Consider the following 20,276-nt stretch of genomic DNA (forward strand, 5'->3'; position numbering starts at 1 on the left):
ACACAATTCAGCATGAATAAGGCAATAGGCAGTGCTAAAAATATAGTACATGAAGTGTATAATCATGGAGGTGTATAGGATATATCTATGGCAGAACGTCCCCAATGGCACATCACAGCATATTGTCTCATTGCCATGGAGACAGCCTCGGCTGGCCAAATCAGGAACACAGGTCACAGGAGATAAGCGTCCGCTTGAGAGACCAGCTAACCGATTCCATAGCTGGATTTTATATGTTAATTTCCACTTACACTCGGCGGTCCACGTGTGAGGCTCCAGCATCAGGTGCTGTTTGGTCTGTTCCAGCTCTTTCTTCAAGCACTGGTATTTGGCTCGCACCTCGCTGATGCGCTGCTGACGGTGCTCCAGCACTCGAAGCTTGCCACTGACGAACACCGAACCCTGACACACGCACAGCCGCAAAGTGAGTGCACGATCTATTGGGGAGACTGGAGCAAGTTGTCCAGTACTCGCATACTTTCATACAATCATACTTCCCAGACTGAATGGCTTCAACAGAAGAAAATATACCTTCTGGAATGGTTCAGTCAGAATCCTGACCTCACCTGGTCTGGTTCCGACCTCCTTTATCTCACCTTGGTCCCCACCTTGTCCTTCCTCTTCTGCAGGCGCTCGACATCATCGATCTCGTACACCTTGATCTCAAAGGCCTCCGGCGTGGCTCCCGGACCTCGTAGGTTTGCGGAGGCGGGCGGCCCCAGTGGCCCGTCCACCCAGCATGCACCTGGGCTGGAGGAAGAGGAAGAGGAGGATGTGGTGGCCTGTTTGACGGAGCGGTGAGGAGACGTGGAGGAGTCCAAGGTCAGTGCCGGAATCAGCCGACGACGCTGGAGACCTAAAAATGTTTGAATTGAAAAGCAGCGTTAAAAAAATAGATATAGAGTGAGAGTGGCACTGTGGCTGACAAATATGTGCTGAATATGTTAACTGAAGTTTGTACATTTGACATTTGTATTTCATTAAGTTGTAAGAAGCAGCGACACCAACATAATTAGGCTTTGCGGCTAAAAAAAAGGTTAGACAGTGGAGGGGACATGGGGAAAAAAAATGTCTTGACAGGTGAATCCAATTAAAGTGCAAGAGAGATCCTGATGGAGAAGTGATTAACATTTGCTAGCTCATGCTCACATTCCCCCTCCACTAAAGCTCGCTTTACTTTCTTGACAATGAGCAAGATTTCAAAAATGCCGGCAAATCCAGGCGTGACGGCGCCTGGCAGGAGGTGATTCTGCACTCCAGTATCGCGCAGAAAAGGTTATTCCAATTTAAATCAATAATCAGACGCACACCGCGCTGAGCTGCCTGTGTCAAAGCGGATTCGCTGCACATATCCAGTGTCAAGCTCAAGCAGGGCCGTGTGATTTGGCAGCCATATTAAGGCTCCTGCGTAATGTGCTAGTGAATGTAGATTCATTATAGCCAGCAGCAGCAGTTCCCCTCTACCATTTCACACATGGTTAGTCGAGGTCACCTTTCATATACCTGACTCCTTGTGCAAGCACATTCACTATAAAGCGCGCACACACATGCCTTTTTATTTCTACTTTCACCGCTTTTTGACGCCCCGAAGACTACGCTTTGTCATTCTGTGGACTTTTACAGCTTCCAGTCGATCGTCTGAAATACTGGTCGGAAGCTCAATTCTTTCTGCTGCAGGAAACGCTAGTGAGCATGTTCGCCTTGCACAGGCAAAAAAAAAAAGGAAGATATTACAATGATAAATTTGACAGGTTATAATATATCTGCTGATTATACAAAATAGTTGGACTTTAACAAGTAAATGGATGAATTATTGCGAGATGAAGAATAGTCGGCTGTGTTCAAATGATGAATGTAGAAGAGCTTTGTAATTAATGTACTGTACATGGCAGGAGTGCACATACATACGGCCTACCTCTCTCTTTTTAATCTGGTCCACTAAACATTTTTAATGGAAACTACTGTAAATTTGTTGCATTATTATTATTTTTTTTATTTAATGGTCTTGCTCAATTAATTACAATTACTTCAATTACATTAACTAAACGAAAGTATTATTATTTAAAAAATAATTTAAATTCATTACTATTATTCTAATTTAAATATTTTACATATCTTACACATACATTTAATTTATTTATTTTTATTTGTATCATATTTATTATGAGCTGTCGCATAATAATATATAAATAAAGCCCATGTTGGCAGTGTCCATCTTTATCATTACATCACTGTCCGAGCACAAAGGCAATTTGAAAACATCAACATGGACCGGAGAGACGAAGCCTCCCAGGTTAGCTTAGCGCAAGCTAGCTACTCTAAGACAGAACACAAATGGATTTAAAACTTTCCCAAAAGCGGAAAAACACCCTGGGTTCTCCCTTTGACCAGGGTACGACAAGGGATCCTGGAAGTTATTTTAAATTAAAAACAAAAACCTTTCCACAGGTTGATGGTTTACCATTATGATCAAATTGAACTCTTCATTTTTTTTCCTGGACTATGATGAATTTTTGGGCAAAAAGCCCTGCATGCAATAGTAACCCACCAGTCCCTCCGCAATTGTCCATTCAATTAAGCATGAATGTCATTAAAAAGGTAATAAGGGGAAGCATTAATGGTGGTGGTGGTGCTTGAAAATTGCGCACCAGGAATTTTATTTATTTTTATTATTTGGCACAATCCTGCTAACAAGCAGTCAAACACTTCACCTCCTAAGTGTCCAGTGTTGCTCCTGTTCTTCTTGTTGCTCTTGGAGCTGCGTCTGGAGGAGGTGGTGGCCGAGCTGTGCTCGCTGAGCGAGTCTTGAGCCGAGGAAGTACTTCCTGTGTTCTCGCTGCTGTCTCTTAGCATGCTCTCGTAGCCGCTGCTGCCTCCGCTGTGGTAGAACAAGGCCGTCTTCCCCATGGCCGGAGGCAGTTCGCCACTCAGTACGCTGCTGTTAGGTGCCAAAATAAGATGGGGCCCCACCATTGAGAGATCTTGCAATAAAAGCCTTCGTACGTTCGTTGATTAAAACATTTTACTCAAGAAAATGGAGTCTATGTAGTCAACTGTTCAAATACCTGTTGTCGCTGGCATGTCCACTGCTGCATCGATGTGGTTTTCGCGGAGCAGTAATCTTGCTGTAGGGAGAGGGAAGGCTTTGGACAGCTGCTGCTCTTTCCTCCCCTGGACCTCCTCCAGCAACACCTCCTCCTACCAGTGCCCCTCCACTACCACGTAACAATACATTTTCATATTGCTGCTCAAGAAAAACTGATAGGTTAAAATTCACCAACCTTGCGCCTCCAATCCCTTTCTCCTCTGCTGGATCTACACCTCCTCCCTGGGCATGATTCCTGGAACGTGAACCACCACTTCCTTGGAGAAGCTCTGAGATACGGCCGTTGACAGCCCGCAGAGGCAGCTTGGCAGCCAAACTTCCCCCTCGACTGCGGCTCAGAGACTGCGTAGACCAGGATGCAGGAGAGGGTGCTTGCTGCTGCACAGGGCCCTGGATGGTGGTTTGTGGCTGTGGAAGCAGATACAACGCATAAGATGAAGGCATTGTATTGATGCAGCCTTGAAAGATTCAAAGATTCATTTTAACTGGGCTGACACTGAATGAGTTAATCATACCTTTCCATTAGGGGGAAGGCTTGAGCTTCTACTGGAAACTTGGCTCAGAGACTTGGTAGAAAAGCTGAGAGTCTTGGTGCTGGAGGTAGACAGACTTCTGGCTTTGGGACTACTGGTCATCAGCAGTTTACTGACAGCTGAGATTTTGGACTGACCACTTGATTTGGCAGGCGACGGCGGCGCGCTGTTCGTGCCAGGACTACCTCCGCTGCCGTTTCCAGCACGAGTAAGGCTGCGGCCGGTACGAGGTATGGTGCCGTCTCCCTTTGATCCTCCCCCTCGGAGGCTCTCGGCCCTTTCCAGGGAGAAGCAGTCGTAGTGGTGCGAGCTGCCGTGGGCTCGGCCAAGAGAGTTAGTTCTGCTGGCAAGTTGCTCAAGCTTAGCGGTAAAGAGTCTACTACTGTCCATACTGGAGCCATGTTGCCTGGTCCCACAGGTATCATCTGTAGAGCTGCCCAGCATCGAGACTTCATGGATGGGCTGATGTAGTGGACTGGCTGCCCTGTTGCGTAGGTCAAGGCTGGACTTGCGTACAGGCGGCAAAGGCGGGATCCCTCCCTTCTTGTGGGAGAAAAAGCCTTGTTTTCCAGTCGATCCCCGGCGGTCAAGTGTGGCACGGGGACTGCAGGGAGTTGAAGAGGTGGCACCAATAAGTTTGTACTCAGTTGTGTTGTCTAAGCCGTCTTGTCGGTTCAGACGATGCCAGGCACGAGGGAGACTGGCGGTTCGATGGATTTCTGGGTTGTAGTTATCAGCCAGGCATTCTCCTTGGGCAACACCAGTGACCATCTCACAACCATCCACCACTCTCTTGAAGGAGTCTGGCGATGACACTACCTCACCGCCTGAACTCGAGCCACCATGATCTTCAACTGCTGACAAAAGAATGGGAAATCAGTTATCCAAATTGTAATCAACATTCCACAGACACCTCATAGCAAGGTCGAACTGAAATATTAAATAGGCTGTTTGTTGGACGATGTCTAGTCCTGCTAACTAATCAACAAGCCAATAAAGATTAAAGAATACAAAAGGTCTCATTTTGCACTTGGTGTGGCAAAAAAAAAATATTTTCTTACCATCCCTGCCAGTTGCTTCAATCTTCTGCCCTGATTGGCTCTTTGAATCCTCAGCCTCCTTTTTGACCGATCTGACTTTCTCATTGGACCTCCCATCTTCCATACCACGCATTAGCCAAGGGTCCTCAAAGCTCATCTCACTGGAAATGGAAGCTAACTGCTGTGTGTTGAATTTTGTTGGTGAGGAGGAGATAGTAGGTTTGTTAGCTACACAGGAGTGAGTCCCAATTGGGGTCCTGAAGGTAGATAGGTTCCCAAGGGCTGTCAAAGACTGGATGCTCGTTTTAGCCATAGATGGAGGCATTTTTCTCAACCTGTCCTTGGTTGGCGTTCCCTTCTCCCCTTTGTTCTCCGACAGCGGCCCCTCCAGACTGCCTCTTCTAAAACGTCCACTGCTTCCATCGTCTCCTGACACATCCAATCCCAAGGAAATTTGGTTGGGTTCAGCCAAGGCTTCCCCTTGATGACTTTGGGACTGGCTGAAGCTGTGAAGTGAGTGATCACCCTCACTGCACCCACTCAGATCACTCATCCAGGAGGAGATAGGGGTCATCACCGAGGCTATCGTATCCCCCTCCATGCGCAGCTTGGACATTGCCACCTGTAGAAGAAATTAATTGACGAGGATGAAGAAATGAAAGCAGGATCATTTCATACGCGACGGGTCGTGGATTGGGTAGGACCTTCTTTTTATAACACAAATACGTGTTTGTCAAATTTAGATCTGGTAAATTTTTAATTGCATGTGGGAAAAAAGCCGTTTAATTAGTAGAGTCAATCTATCTTTGGGTATATACATAGCTCATTGTGCATCAGTATTTGGATGAGGCAAATCGGGTAGAAGTTCTGGCACCAATGGGGGGGGACCGCTTCCAGATTTATTTTACTAGGTTTTCATTAGGTGTGCTTCTGTGATCGCAAAGTCAACCACACCAACCTCTGCCATGGCGACAACTTCTGTAAGCCCAGAGCTTGTTGCAATCACATGATAGCGCTCTGGAGCTCCATCCTCAACGGGGCTTGTGATGACTCCACTGGGGTGGGCGTCCACAGAGCAGCAGTCACTATTGAAGCTGATAATGCTCGGCGGGCGACAGGTTAGACACTGAGTCATCGTGAGAGCCGTGTCATCAAGTGCTTCCTCTTCTCCTGCAACCTCTGTGTATGCTGATAGATCATCACACAGCATGTGATTGTGATGTCCAGCTAGTCCTGAAGTGATAAAGTGTGCATCATTTCAGACCTCAAAACCCTTCAGTTGAAGCGGAGAGGCATTTCACTCACCATCCCTGTGTGTATCCAAGGGTATCGGAGGGACGTCATCATCACAGAGTGTTTCTGCAGAGCCCAAGCTGGCAGACAGGGATGGAGTTGGGTCTTTGACTTGTGGGCTCATCCCAACAGGAGATGTTCTGGACAGTGGACACTCGGTGGAGGAACGACCGCTGTCTGCAGCCAGACTGTCTGCATTGTAGAAAACACATTGAGAACATTTATTTACTAGGGCCCCACGATTGACCAGCAAACCAGTCATGTGTCTATTTTGACATACTGTCAGAGGTCAAAGCTTCTACTGCTTGTCCATCTTGAGCCAAAGTATGTGAAGACAGTGGGGATGTTGCTGGTATCACTCCCTTCTGAGTGTACACTTTACATCGCTGAGATGGTGAGGACGGAGGCCTGTGGACTCCCAGAAGTATAACTTTATTTTCATTTATGTAAGCCCACATGCAAATACTCCTTCGCATCACGGAACACTGAATATGTCATCATTATCAGAATTGTATTATATTTCACTTCATTGTTGAACTTCACCTGTATTCTGAGGTTTTTGTCAGGCTGGCGATGCCAAGGCGAGGTGATCCGAGTGGCCGTGTCTTCCCCTCATTGTTAACTCCCATGGCCAGACTCTCACGACTGTCCAGAGAAGAAAATAGATTTTTTTTTTATGACAAAATACCTTCAAAATGTGACAAAATGTCACATTTGGTTGCCACTATAACTATGTTTTAGTTAATTTTGGTTGGTTGTTCTGGTTTGAGTTTGAACTGGATACTGTGGTGAATGCTTGATGGGAAGTGTTAATGTGACCTGTCCTGATGGTGCGAGGACTTGGCCCTGTGCAGAGGGTTCGAGGTGTTGCTTGCTGCAACATTCCTACTCCCAGACACGAGGGTGGACCCGGAACTCTGTGCCAGACTGTGGATCATGGTCTGAGCCAGCTCCGCCTCCTCCACCACCTCCTTGATATCTTGCAGCTGCTCATCATTGGTCTTTCTCCTCGAAGTTTCTGTTGAGGAAGAGGGTTGGACTGCACCTCTAGTTACTTTATGTTGATCATATTGTGAGTTGTAGATTGTTTTCACACAGAGAGAGAGAAAAAAAGACTCCAATGGCACTACTATCTATTATTTTAATGCAAGTAATTCACCTGTTTTGGCCTCTGTATCCAATGGAGCAGCAGATGTATTCTCATCAGGAGCAACTGAGATCTCAGAGGGTAAACATGGATCTTTGGATCCTTGTTTACAAACTGGAACCTCCTCAAAGGGAAACTTTGCCACCTGAGTATGACAAAGAACATTTAATGTTAGATTGAGACTGATCCTAGTCATGCTGTATCTCCAAAGCGCCTATGTTTTATGAAGGTACAGTACTCTTCACCTCCTCACTGCCATCAATGCAGTCCAGTCTCTCCTGCAGCTCAGCAAAAGTGTTACATTTTAGGCACTCGGCCCCCTCCTCAGGCACGGGGGCCAATTGCTGTCCTAGTATCAACTGAGAGGACTGTGGCTGTGATGGACCACCTTGCTGGTCCTGGCTCTCAGGCTCCGGCTGTACCTGCTGAAGTAGAACTTGAGGAATAAATTGCCTTATCATTTATGTTGGCTCATGACCTAAATGTCATTTACCTTCTGGACCGCCTGACTTTGTAGCGTCTCTGATTTTGCTCGCAGCAGGGCGGGAATTATCGGCACAAACTCCGGCGGACCCTCGTTGTCTGTCAGCTCTCGATCCGACACGGCGGCCCCGTTGGGACCCACGTAGATGACGGTGTCACATGACTGCTCGCTGCTGGAGTATTGCTCATCCTGGTCGCTGGACAGGCGCAGCAGCGGGAGGTCCGAGTTGGGGTCGCCGCGGTGATGGAAAGGCCGCAGATGGGTGGGCCGACGCATGCGACCCTCTTCGCAGGAGCTTTCGCCTCCAGAGGAGCTGGAGGTGTACTGCTGAGGACAGATGATGATGACGGGCACACTGAAAATGTTGTTTTTCTACAAGGTGTTATTTTCAATTTACACTTCACAGGAGAGTGACAGAAAAAGAATGAACTATTTTATTTCTAACAATCTTCAACAAAGAAACTGATAAAAATATCTCATCACCAATTTAGGAATAGAGAATGTTTCTTATTCTGATGACGGCAATTGTCTTTTGTGTTTATTTTTGGACAAAAGAAGAAGAAGATTTTGTGCTTTTGTTCTTTTATTTAATAACTCAACAGTTTTTGGAGGGAGCACAATGTTAAATAGGTTTAAAAATCTTTTTTTTTTTCAACCAACTGCAGCAACATCAAAGGCCCTATTTATTTATTTTTTTACAAAGTGCAGTCTAACTGTACACATGGGTGAGTTTTCTAGCTTATCATATTTTTGTAGCATAACTGTGGGCCCAAGGAGGTGTTTTAATGAATACATTAAAGATAATAATAATAATAATGCGCTCAATCTGATTGATTTCATTTCTATAGTGATTCAGAGGGTTTGATGCACTCTGTTGTCGTATTTATGAATGAAATACGATGACGTTCAACAAACATAATCAGACTTCAGAATCTGTCTGCCTGCGCCTCAATCAGTTTCACCAAAACTGCATTACACCACCTGCACCACAACTTAGACCTTATTTCACCTGTCTAGCCTAGTCTAATATCTGTCACCAAATTGTACGGTGCGCCGGGCTCGCATAATAGAAAATGTCGTCGATCTGTCAGAACACCCAGCGATGCGTAATGTCGTCTGCCAAATTCCAAACACTGTAAACTAGGCTTGTCTTGACATTGAAAATGACACGTCAGCTTTTACGTCAAAAACACGTGCGCTGTCTACGAAAATGGAGCCAAATAAGTTTTATAAACTTCTTATTTCAGAATTTTCCTAGCCACTTGTTGTTAGTCTGTATTCATTGAATTTCTGCTGAGCAACATTTCTCACTCCAAGCCCATTTAAAAGTAGAATTGAGATTTATTTTTTTTGTTATGCTGTTTTATTAGCAACTTAGAGCAAAGAACTTCCATGACCCACGTTAGCAAAGAAAGGACTATGATCTGTCAAAACAAATTTGTCATCGCAGATCCACCTTCTGGATGTAGTGGTGCAATACTTCAGCTAAGTTCTTTTTGAAATGTAACGAATGAAGCAAACATTTTAGTGACTCACCACGGTGACCTTAGTTTTTTTCTTCTTCATGCGTAGGACACGGGATGCGATCTGGATGGTGGAGAGGCTTTCCGAAAAATCCGCCGGCGAGGCCGAGATGTGAGCGATCATGGTGGTGCGGCAGTTCATGTTGCCTAGCGACTCCCTCAGCAACATGGTCAGCTTGCTGTCCCTTGTGACACACACAGCACACGCTATGGGCTAGATACGTTGATGACGTCGTTCGAAGAGTTAATAGCATCGCTCACAAGGCCTCCAAACAATTTTTAATGGTAGATTATGCTAATAGATACAGTAAGAGTTGAGAGGGAGAACAGATTAGAGAGGCAAATTTAATGCTAATCATTCCGTTCTATATATGGATTAGTACAAGTAAGCACAAAGGTTTTAAGAAAAGCACTGTGGATATTACGCAGACTAATATTAGAAGTTTCTCTTTCTCTTTAAAAGATTAAACTTGTAGACTGGAGACTGAAAGTACATGTTTTAAGAAAGAAAAAAAAAAACATTCATCCCTTTTTTGTGTGTATACAATGCATGTGCCGTGACCATAGATCTCCTGCTGCTATCCCTTTTTAAAAAAAAAACACATCCTTTGGGCATATCTCTTGTAAACACGTTTGCATTCAAATGCATTAGTCTTGACCTCTCCTCTTTATCCTTGCAACCCCAGGGTTCAACTACTCCTTCTCTCTTCCCCCTCAGAGAGTAATGTAACTAAATTCGTAAGCATTCATTTAAGTGCAGGAGACATGAAAGGATTTATTTCAGTTTTAATAAGCAGTGAGTGTCACTACTCAACGTACAGCATGTGGCTTCCCGTCAAACATGGCCAAAGCCTCGCCAAGCACGTTCAAAATGACTTGCTATCAAGTAATCCCACACTATAACCCTGAAGTGACATGCTCTCACTTGATTCTTGTGGAGCATAAATCCCCTCTCAATCCCACTTTAGCTTGAGCCACCAAAGCAAAACTCCAGCTTCAGTGAGCTCGTTTTACCATGTAAATTGTAAGTGCTGGTGATTTAATTAACCCAGCGTGGCGCACACAGCCACGTAGCCCCAAGAAGAAGGCAGGAAGGAAGGTAGAACAAGGACACAGAATTAAGGGAATGGTGGAGACGAGAGAGAGATTTGCATAGTGTAAACCGCTAATGCATACTGAACAATGTTTGCTTTGTTGCTCTTTTACCGTTTGTCCTCTGCCTTTTGTTGGCCGCTCTTCAACTATTTATTTTTCTAGCTCCTTGTAGCTCTCATCATTAAACCACAGTGATGAATATGCAACAGCAGGTGTTGTTTCTGACAGTGACTCCCTAAAACCTTGAGGGAGAAAAAAAACTGCCAGATTTCTCACTTCCAATCCAGCTCTAAAATCTTATTCTCCTATTAACCTTGTGCACAGAAATACCTAAATGTTTCAGTCAGATAGTTATTGGAGTACATTAAAACTGTTTCTTTTTTCTTGTGAAACACATTAAATAATCTTATCACATGTTCCATTCTGCACTCATATCCTATACTTCCCCATTGAAGCTTACTTGTACGGGATGTGTTTGCTCCCGTTGACCAGGGCCAGGATCACGTTGCCGAGGGCTGACAGGGAAAGGCACAGAGGCGCCGAGCCGGGCGAAGAGTTCTCCCTGGCTTTCCCGCCCGTTCCGCTTCCGAGGACACCGACATCGCAGCTGCCCAGGTCCAGCAGATGGAGGCGACTGCGACCTCCCGACACTTGAAAGGTAGTCAAAAGTGGACGAGCAAGTTGACAGTTAAACAAACGTTTAAAAACAAATTCGTATGGTCCAAAAAGTTTGAGACCCCTTTCAGAGTGTATTGTATATTTGATTGGTGAGATGAGAACTCACTTCCTCCTTTGCCCGTCTTCTCCATGCGGTACTGGTAAATGTGCAATGTAAACAGCATGTGGGAATTCCTGTGGTCTTCTTCGGTGGTGTCAGGACGTTGGCTGCTGTGGCGAGCCGCGATGGCCGCATCCAGGAACCAGGCTGCCTTCTCTGGTGTCGGCGCACGAAGTTCAGACTGGTTCTGGAGCTGCGGTGGGGGTAGGAAAAGTGGAATGATGTTTTGTTTTTTCCCGGATTCATGCTGTGCCCCCTTTTTTTGTTTGTTTCTTGGCCAGGTTGCGACTGTGATGGCAAATTCCGTGCGTGTTTTCCATATTTGACCAGTAAAAGATGATTCTGATTTAAGAAGACAGACAGCCAGACAAGGAAAGAGGGTAGCGTATTGATGTTGAGATGCGCGCTACCCAGCATGCGCTTGTATGATTGGCATATTCAATTATCACCTTTCTTAAACGCCTGCTACGTGTATGCATGACTGTGTGCATGTGTGTGATCTTGTTTTACTGCGGGGTATCATTACTGATGAGATTATGTCAGATTAGTGGGGGATTACACAGATGTTCTTGTATCACACCCCCTAATCCCAAAACCATATAACATTGGACACACACACACACTTTCATTTGCACTCTTTCTGTGCGAGGAATTATCAATCAGAATAATATTGATTATTCTAATTAACAATATGATCTCTCCTTGATTGATTGGGGTTTGGGGTCTGCCCACAGTTCAACACGTATGCATTGCTAGGTTCATAGAAAACTCAAAATTGCCCATAGGTGTAAATGTGATTGTGAATGGTTAATTGTCTATATTTGCCCCGTGATTGGTTGATTCTCACACACACTCATGCCCGTACACAGGTGCATGTACCTGCATGCCACAGATGGGGTCCTCACACAGGTAGACTCCAGGTGACTGTCCGTCCTGCAAGCTGCCAGTGGCCACCTCAGAAAGTAAGTCCTTCAGGTTCTCCTCTTTGCCCCAAACCTTTTAAAGCACACCCATAGAAACAAACAGTAAAGCGATGTCCAATATTGTATCATTGACTATTAGCATACCATACCAACCACTTTATTTTTATAGCACATTCAAAACAACAAAGTTGAACCAAAGTGCAAGTTAAAAAACAGAACAAACAATACATAAAAAAAACAAAAAAAAACGTAACTCATACATGGTGTCACATTAGCATTCATGCAAGCTATGTTTCAAGGAGAAAGTTTATAGGAAGACATGAAGGACCTTGAAGGAACATAAGGTTCCAATTGGACAGATAGATTTTGGACAGGTTGCCAAGCCTTTTAGGCACTTAAAAACAACAACAAACATTGCAGGGACCAAACACCCTGACTTTAGCTTTGTTATTGAAATGTAAAAAGCTTAAATCCAGCCATGCTTTAACATCTTCTAGGCATGCAAATAAAGGTTTTAAGGATTCAGGATTGTTTTGCCGCAAAAGCAGGTAGATTCAACTGTCATATGCATAACATTGGAAGAAGATGCTATGTTTTCTAAAGATAGATCTAGGGGGACAAAGTAGTACAGCATATAAAAGAAGATTGGTCCAAGAATTGAGCCTTGAGGCACTCCGCAATGGAGAGACGCCTTGGATGGGACAGCGACTTGATTCTTGCAATGTCTTTTTTTTTTTTTTTTTTTTTTAAATAAGAATTTTTTTCTTTAAATTTTCTTTTTCTTCACTTATTTAGCCCATTATAGCAATAAAAGTTAATATTTTGTCTATACTTAATTTGATACTTTCATTATTTTTCACGTACAATTAGTACCTTCAAAAACACATTTTGCACCTTGCTTTTGACTGAAAATGACATCACAAGGGCTCAGGTAGCCAATCACAGCTCACCTGTTTTCTAGGTTTGGTCATGTGACATTCACAAGCTGAGCTGTGATTGGTTACCTGAGCCCTTGTGATGTCATTTTCAGTCGACAGCAAGTTGCGAAATGTGTGTTTTTAAAGGTACTAATTGTGCATAAAAAATAATGAAAATATCAAATTTATTATAGGCAAAATATTCACGTTTGACTTCCAAAAATGGCTAAATAAGTAAAGTATCCCTTTAATCATAAAGAACTAATTAATGCTTTCACTGTATGACTCAAGGCAGTTTTAGGTCTGTTTACTCGCCACTGTTTTTAACTGAAAACGGGTCAAATTGCGATAGTTTGGGCTGGTTTGTTTGCATATTTTTGGGAACCTAAAAATGCCAAAACTTGAAAAATGCATTTCAACACATGTTTTTGAAGCTTTTTCACGATGTTCATGTCAAAACTGAAAACAGTCGTCTGTGAAAACAAATGGCACATTAAATTTGAAAAGTAGTCAGTGTGCATGTTTGTAGCGTTTCTCATAATAACGTGTAGCAAAACCCAAAGGAAGAACATGTCTGTTTATGACAAGCAGAAGCCAAGATTTGCTTTGCCTTCCAAGTAAACACACCGCAGTGTGTCTAGTGCCACCATTTAGCTACTGTGACCCTGCAGCTGGTACGCCAAATAGTGGGCCAATATGGAGTGGCGCTCCACTCACCTCAACTGCGGACACCCGGACAGAGAAGCGCGCCCCTGTTTTCTCCCTCCTCTCGTTGATGAGCTTAAAGAGCCAAGAGATGGCACAGGGGATGATACCTAGCGTCTGCAGGGAGTCATGGCGGCCAATCATGGTGTAAGATTTGCCTGGATCAGAAAGACAGAGAGGCAAGTGTGTGAAATTTGATGTGGATGAAGTGTGTTTTCCCCCTTGGCAGACACACACAAACGGCACACACACCTGCTGTGGCTGTCAGGAGATCAGAATCCACATAAAAAAATGTGTGATATCCGACTGAAGACTTATAAGGACTTGAACAGGCCGTCATGTGAAATGTGTGATATGTTCTGTGATACAATGGAGGATCATGCACCGCAATATGATCACAAAAATTTATAATAATTTTGTATGAATAGTTTATTAATCATTTAAAAAAAGAAATTTGGTGCAATTTCTTAATTCTCGTACAATAATAATTACGCGGCCAGATATATGAATTAAGATCTTGCACGTGCGTGTCAAGTCGCTAATATTGATACTAAGTTGGTTCACCCCCTGCAGTTTCTAACCTTCAAAAAGACAAAGTATTACACTGGTATGCATGTGTTTAAAAAAAAAAAAAAGTGAGACAGTACAGTATGTGCATGTGACATCTAGATTTGAATATTCATTAACTGCTGTCTGTAGTTTAACACTTTCATCCCAGATTTCTTGGGGAAAAAAAAGGGGGCCTTGATGGTTGCTATAGTGATTAGCTTGCAATGCTATTAAAAACCTATTGTTCAATAATATCCCACAATTAGTCCGCTTGGGACATCAACATAATTTCTGCAACAGAGCACAATTTACATTCCTGAAGGTCCTCCAATAAATTCAGTCACAATTGGAGTTATTGGACTTATAGTCATTTCTCCTTGTTCGTCGAAAGCTTGACTTTATGAAATCAGACTGTGAGCCAGCGTGTGTCTGCAGCCAACAGCCCATCATAAATGCTCAGTGTGTTACTTTCCCCATTTTAATTAGTAAAAAAGTTAATGCCCTTGTAATGCAGCCTCATTACTACGGATGGCCGTTGGGGGACCACATCGGCGCTCATCTGTTGTTACAGCCGTTCGAACTGGGGAGGTCGGCACGGCGCAATATCACCTTGTAGAACAGTGATATTGATTGAAACGGCAACGCCAACTGCTGTTTGATGGATTCGACCGCGATATAAAACGACTCAGTTATCATTTATCAAGTACAATTGAGCAGTGACAAGCATAAGTCCGTCTCTGGGCCCCTTGCCCAGACGGCAGGGGTTGACCCAAGGTTGTCCATCATGCATATTTATATTCCAGCACAGTGGTGTCAAGTTGGAAGCGCTGTCCTTAGAGGTTGTAGGCTTTAATTGTGAACATGCATGTTGGTTGTAACATGTTTTAGTCTTGTAGTGAGAGGTCCCAACCCTTTTAAGACTGCCTTCAGGAAGATTAGGAAGACAGAAACAGAGCAGGTCCAGAATGACACACTAATCCTCTTCCTTCTCGCATTGATCGATGAGGGCCAGACGAGGCACACACTCTATTTTGTCTAGTACATGCATGTGCACGTGCGTGCGTGTGCGCGTCTTACCCAGCTTGGAGTGTCCAAAGCAGAAGACACATCCATCCGCTCCATTCACGACCGACTGAATCACCTCGGCAACCGTTCCTGCGCACACTTCCGCCTAGCAACAGGTAAGGCAGGGCAGTCATGAAGAACCAATTAGAGCTGAGGTCAAGAGACTGTCAAAACCTGATGTAGGGTTAGCATTTAACATGATCATGTTGCTACGTAAAAAACTGGAGAGAGAATGAGAGAGACACAGACAGACAGACAGACAGACCTGCATGGATTTATACGGTATACAGATATGGTAGATACGGTACATAGATACTGTAAATAGATACATACGGTAGATAAAGATACAGGAGATAGATATGGTACAGTAGACATGGTAGCCTACGTATATATGGTACATAGATACGGTAGACCGATACATACGGTATATGGTACGTATATACGGTCGATAGATACAGTAGATAGCTAAAATAGGATAGATAGATAGATAGATAGATAGATAGATACGGTATATGGTTCATAGATAGATAGATAGATAGATACGGTATATGGTAGATAGATACGGTATATGGTACATAGATACGGTAGATAGATACAGTAGATAGATAGATAGATAGATAGATAGATAGATACTGTATATGGTACATAGATACGGTAGATAGATACAGTAGATAGATCATGGGTGTAGGGTTGAGGTCCTGATTACTGGGCCCACTTACCTGTGATGAATCAGGAGGGAAGGCGGCGTCGAAGGTAAACATCTTGGGAGGGACGTGGCTGGACCCCGCTCTCTTCTGAGCGGTGGCGTTTGGCGTCTGATTGGCTGACGGTTCCATGATGGTGATCTGTTTTTTCCTCGGGTCCACCTTTAAGAAAGAACTGGACTCTGCCGCGTCCGACTGAGACGCCGGACACACGCGCACCATCACTTTCACCTGAGGGCCAGCAAGAAGGAACATATATGTATTAATAATGGGAAACTATGCTGGGGATACATTCACTTGCACTTGTCACTTGCACAATTCTACACTTTGCTGCCTTTACCAAAACCTAGAAATTATAAAGACAAAATGTGAACCTATACACAAACAATTGGCTGCTATAAATCTTAGATATCCTGTAATTCTCCTTTACTCTTCTCCCTTTCTACACCCCACCCCAATGCCCCCATTCTCCACTTATCTTTACCCAACATCAAAAATCCCCTTTAAGCAGTAATTCCATTCCACCCACTTCCATCAGAAACTATTAGCAGCCTCAATTTAAGCGGTTGACAGCTGCCATTGTTTGCTTTGATAGCTGAGGGCGCAACACACTTCGTCACCACTTCGGATTGTGCGAGACATTCCACATACGCATTCCACGGTCTTAAAAAGTTTTTGCAATTCATGTGCAAATGTGTTTGCTTCGTCTTCAAAAATACTCGGAAGATGACAAAAAAAAAAGAGAGATAATATATAGTGAGCATGGTGGTTGACTTGTAAAATTGATGCATTGGTTTTATGAAATATTCAATATTTATAAGCATTTTGACAGTGAGCATTTGTGATTACATTGACTATGATTTAATTCTAAATTTTCAATGATGTGCATTTTTATGATTGTTTGTTAAAAGAAATATTAATATCAATGTTTTCTTTTGCTTAAAGAGGGATGAGAACGTCACTGAATCCAAATGGAAGAAGAGCTTCTGACCATCATACGGTGAGTTTCCATTTTAAGTGATGTTATATGGTTATACTATAAAATGTATTTATTTTTTGATTGTATTTAATTAATTAAAATTAGATCAATGTATCATTTATTATTTAAAATAAAATACATCATAAATTTAGGGCATCACAGTAAACTAGTGGTTGGTGAGTTTGCCTCATTCTTCAAATCTTGGCTCCAACCTTCCTGTTTTGATAAGAGAATATGAAATGAGGCTTCAAATTTGTCAAAAATCAAATTATTGTCTCTGCTCTCAAATGCTGTGGGCCGCTGAAAAATTGATCGTATAGTGTTTTTCTTATGCCTAAACATCCCTACATGTGCGAACCACGAAAATATATCAGCTTAAACCTCCGGTGGTTTACCAGCTAGCTAGCGAGCTAACAGGCTCTGGTCAAATAATAATAATAAGCAGCATCAATTTAACCGGTTGACGGGAAACTGCATTAACTTCACAAGGTCTATCAGATTTTCAATTCTTAATCGATAGATGGATTGATAGTGAAAAATCGCCTGCAAACACATCAAATATTAACAATAATCAATGATTTTGAAAACTGTTTTTAGTAATTTTAATTGGAATAAAATACCAATAGAAAATCAAGGATGTGTGGACGTAGTTCAATTTTCCTGAGACTAATTGAGACCGAATCAACAGCATCACCTTCATTTTGCCCCGATCGCTTAAAGACCTGATTAATCAACAATCATTTCCACACAATTGTCAGAATGCCTCATGATCAATTAATCAACCATTATGCCCGTGGCTACTGTCTATGAATATAAAACAACTTTTTTAAATTCATTTTCAATGCATAATTTCACAACCGGGCAACAAAAACAATAAGGGAGCCGTACAAGGTCACGCTTGACTGAGCAACCCCATCTTAAATGACAACTAGGTTATGAGGTGTAACAGCATAAAAGCCTCTCTGGTGCCCGGTAACTAATATAAAAATATATTATGTATCCCGTGTTGTAGAAAGGGAGATATAAAATCCAAAGAGGTCTTAGCACACAGCGTGTTCCTGTTTATGTGCACATTCATCTCTCGCGCTCTCACTCACATCTAATAACATATTAACAGGCTTTCCTTTGGTTGCATCATTAAATGACCATGGGCCATTTAAGAGAACTGGTTCAATCAACTGGGTGTGCACGTGTGCATTTTGTGTGTGTGTTTGAGTCTCCCTCACGTGAAAATAATTATCAATTTTAAAATGATGCTTCACGCTCACCTGCGAAAGGATAAATATGCAACCTTGGTGACCCAGGTGAACTGAGCAGTGGCTCAGTGCCAGGTCAACACTTTGCATGTCGCGCACACACACACACACACACACACACACACAGACACACTCCAACACACACTTGGATTCCACGTGCCCTCTCGTGACCCCAATAAAAGAGCCCATCACATCAGTGAGAGCCTGGGGGAAGGATTTTACTGGCGCACGCTTTACAAGGCGTAACTCGTAAAATCTTCCCTCCTCTTGAGAGCCTTTTTCCTTCTCTTGTCTGAGAGTGAGTGAGTAAATAAGTGGCGTATACAGAGTCCACCATGCCACAGTGTGTCAGTTCATTCACATATTGGGATAAATGGTCCTTCACAAGAGACAGGATTATAAAGCTAAACTCACCAGCCACAAAATTAAGTACCCCGGCATAATCTATTGAAATCCAAGACAAACGCTGCATTGAAAATGCTGCCTAGATAATGAGCAACGCATACACAGCCAGTATTCCACCAGGCCTTTGTGTTTAATTAAAGGAGACATATTGTGCAATTTTTCACTAATTAAAACAGTTCCCAGGTGTCTTTACACACTTTTGTCACAATACCCCAAGAATGAAAAATTACAATCCACTTATCACCCACTTTAAACGTCAAATCTTAGGGGGAAATCTGTTCACCCTGCCCCCTCTGCTGTGGGCTGTGCCAAAAACTGTACAACTTTGCATTACCATAACGACTACTGAGCATGGGAGTGGCCTAGCACACAAAGGATACACTGACTTGTTAGTTTTGAACTTTGTCATTGTTATGTTTTGGAGCTGGATCCCAAAAACGCAGACACAAATAAGATTTTAACTCTTTAACTCTATTCGCATAACATCGAGAGGCGTAGAACAAATTTGACTAGACGAGAAACAACGAGAATGTATCGAGAATCACGAGACGCTAAGCTAACTTGGGTTGTGGAGGTGCACAGAGGAACAGAGGTAATAATCCGACAAAAACACACCCAGCTCAGAAAGGCTTATATAGACAGCGGATCGATCTGATTGGTTGTGGTTAGACATGTGGGTAACAGGACTGACATAGAATTATATGATTGGCTGTTGACCAGATAGAGAGATTAAAGATCGTGACATCACATAGCTTCTGACATCACATAGCGTCTTACCAGTTGAAACTAGATGCTGGTTACATCAGTTAAAAAACAGACACTTGACCTCACAGGCATGAGCCAAACATAACCTTTGCATGGCCCAAGCATAACCCTTGCATGACCCTAGTCATGACCGTAAACATAACCCTTACATGACCCAAGTCATGACAGTAAGCATAACCCTTGCATGACCCTAGTCATGACAGTAAATGAGGAAAATGACACATTTTTGTTTGAGTTAGCTGCAGAGTCACATGTGGAGAAACTTTCATTTTGTAACATCTGGCAAAAATTCAGATTGCGACTCACAAAAAACGGTTTCTTGGTTGTGTATTTTCTCACTTGATGGGTGGGCAGACACTCCAGAGACCCAAATATGAGAGACCTTTAAGTTTGGCAGAGATGTCAGAACAGCTGCCAGATCTGCTGCGCATCGGAGCGACTTCTGCCGCTTGATCTTTTGTCAAAACAGTCAATAGCTTCATAGAAACCCTTTGCAGCAAGAGTATTTAAGCCAGCAGATTTATCCTTCTTCTGAGTCTTTGCACAGACATAAAATCTATAAACACACCAAATAAAACTGTGAGGACAGACGATTACGAATCCGTCATATCCCTGGTATCCCATAACAATCAACCTAATTGGTGACAATAGCGCCAAATGGTCCTGAGACTTTACCATGTTTAAATTAAACCTAAGTTAGGCTAAAAGTTGCGTTTGCTTGTGTGTTTTGAAACCGACAGTATTCTCAAAGGATCCTTGGCCTACTTGCACACTGGTATGGATCAATATGTGAAGCCAAGCGCCACAGCCAATTTCATGCACACACACTTTGTTGATGAGAGGACAAAGCTAATGGACTCTTTGTTGTGGTTACTGGGGGGGAGAAAAAAAAAAAGAAGCGAGCTGGTGAGACCATGCGAATATCCCCTCACACATCCCTTCCTTCATCCCTCTCTTAAAATCCCTCCATCCTTCCCATGTGTCATCTCTCTCTTTCGCAGCACTCACA

The 20,276-nt window shown here is 43.2% G+C and overlaps 1 protein-coding gene across 3 annotated transcripts in view; it reads right to left on the reverse strand.

The window, feature by feature from the left end:
• Window positions 1–20,276, reverse strand: part of kif26ba (kinesin family member 26Ba) — a 75,640-nt gene that overhangs the window by 6,131 nt on the left and 49,233 nt on the right. The window contains exons 6-27 of one of the 3 annotated variants that reach the window (XM_077519887.1): window positions 15,878–16,093; window positions 15,171–15,264; window positions 13,557–13,702; window positions 11,879–11,995; window positions 11,006–11,192; window positions 10,682–10,871; window positions 9,140–9,311; window positions 7,613–7,927; window positions 7,365–7,544; window positions 7,132–7,264; window positions 6,792–6,990; window positions 6,516–6,617; window positions 6,253–6,380; window positions 5,985–6,164; window positions 5,638–5,912; window positions 4,701–5,301; window positions 3,622–4,496; window positions 3,282–3,514; window positions 3,066–3,215; window positions 2,712–2,938; window positions 597–856; window positions 252–402 (exon numbers count right to left, since the gene is read on the reverse strand). In XM_077519887.1, coding sequence (XP_077376013.1) covers window positions 252–402; window positions 597–856; window positions 2,712–2,938; window positions 3,066–3,215; window positions 3,282–3,514; window positions 3,622–4,496; window positions 4,701–5,301; window positions 5,638–5,912; window positions 5,985–6,164; window positions 6,253–6,380; window positions 6,516–6,617; window positions 6,792–6,990; window positions 7,132–7,264; window positions 7,365–7,544; window positions 7,613–7,927; window positions 9,140–9,311; window positions 10,682–10,871; window positions 11,006–11,192; window positions 11,879–11,995; window positions 13,557–13,702; window positions 15,171–15,264; window positions 15,878–16,093 — 5,131 coding nt within the window. Of the gene's footprint in view, window positions 1–251; window positions 403–596; window positions 857–2,711; window positions 2,939–3,065; window positions 3,216–3,281; window positions 3,515–3,621; window positions 4,497–4,700; window positions 5,302–5,637; window positions 5,913–5,984; window positions 6,165–6,252; window positions 6,381–6,515; window positions 6,618–6,791; window positions 6,991–7,131; window positions 7,265–7,364; window positions 7,545–7,612; window positions 7,931–9,139; window positions 9,312–10,681; window positions 10,872–11,005; window positions 11,193–11,878; window positions 11,996–13,556; window positions 13,703–15,170; window positions 15,265–15,877; window positions 16,094–20,276 lie in introns of all 3 variants that reach the window. The other 2 variants (XM_077519886.1, XM_077519885.1) reach the window with 2 other exon arrangements.

This window comes from Festucalex cinctus, chromosome 4 (assembly GCF_051991245.1).
Source record: "Festucalex cinctus isolate MCC-2025b chromosome 4, RoL_Fcin_1.0, whole genome shotgun sequence".
NCBI lineage: Eukaryota > Metazoa > Chordata > Actinopteri > Syngnathiformes > Syngnathidae > Festucalex > Festucalex cinctus.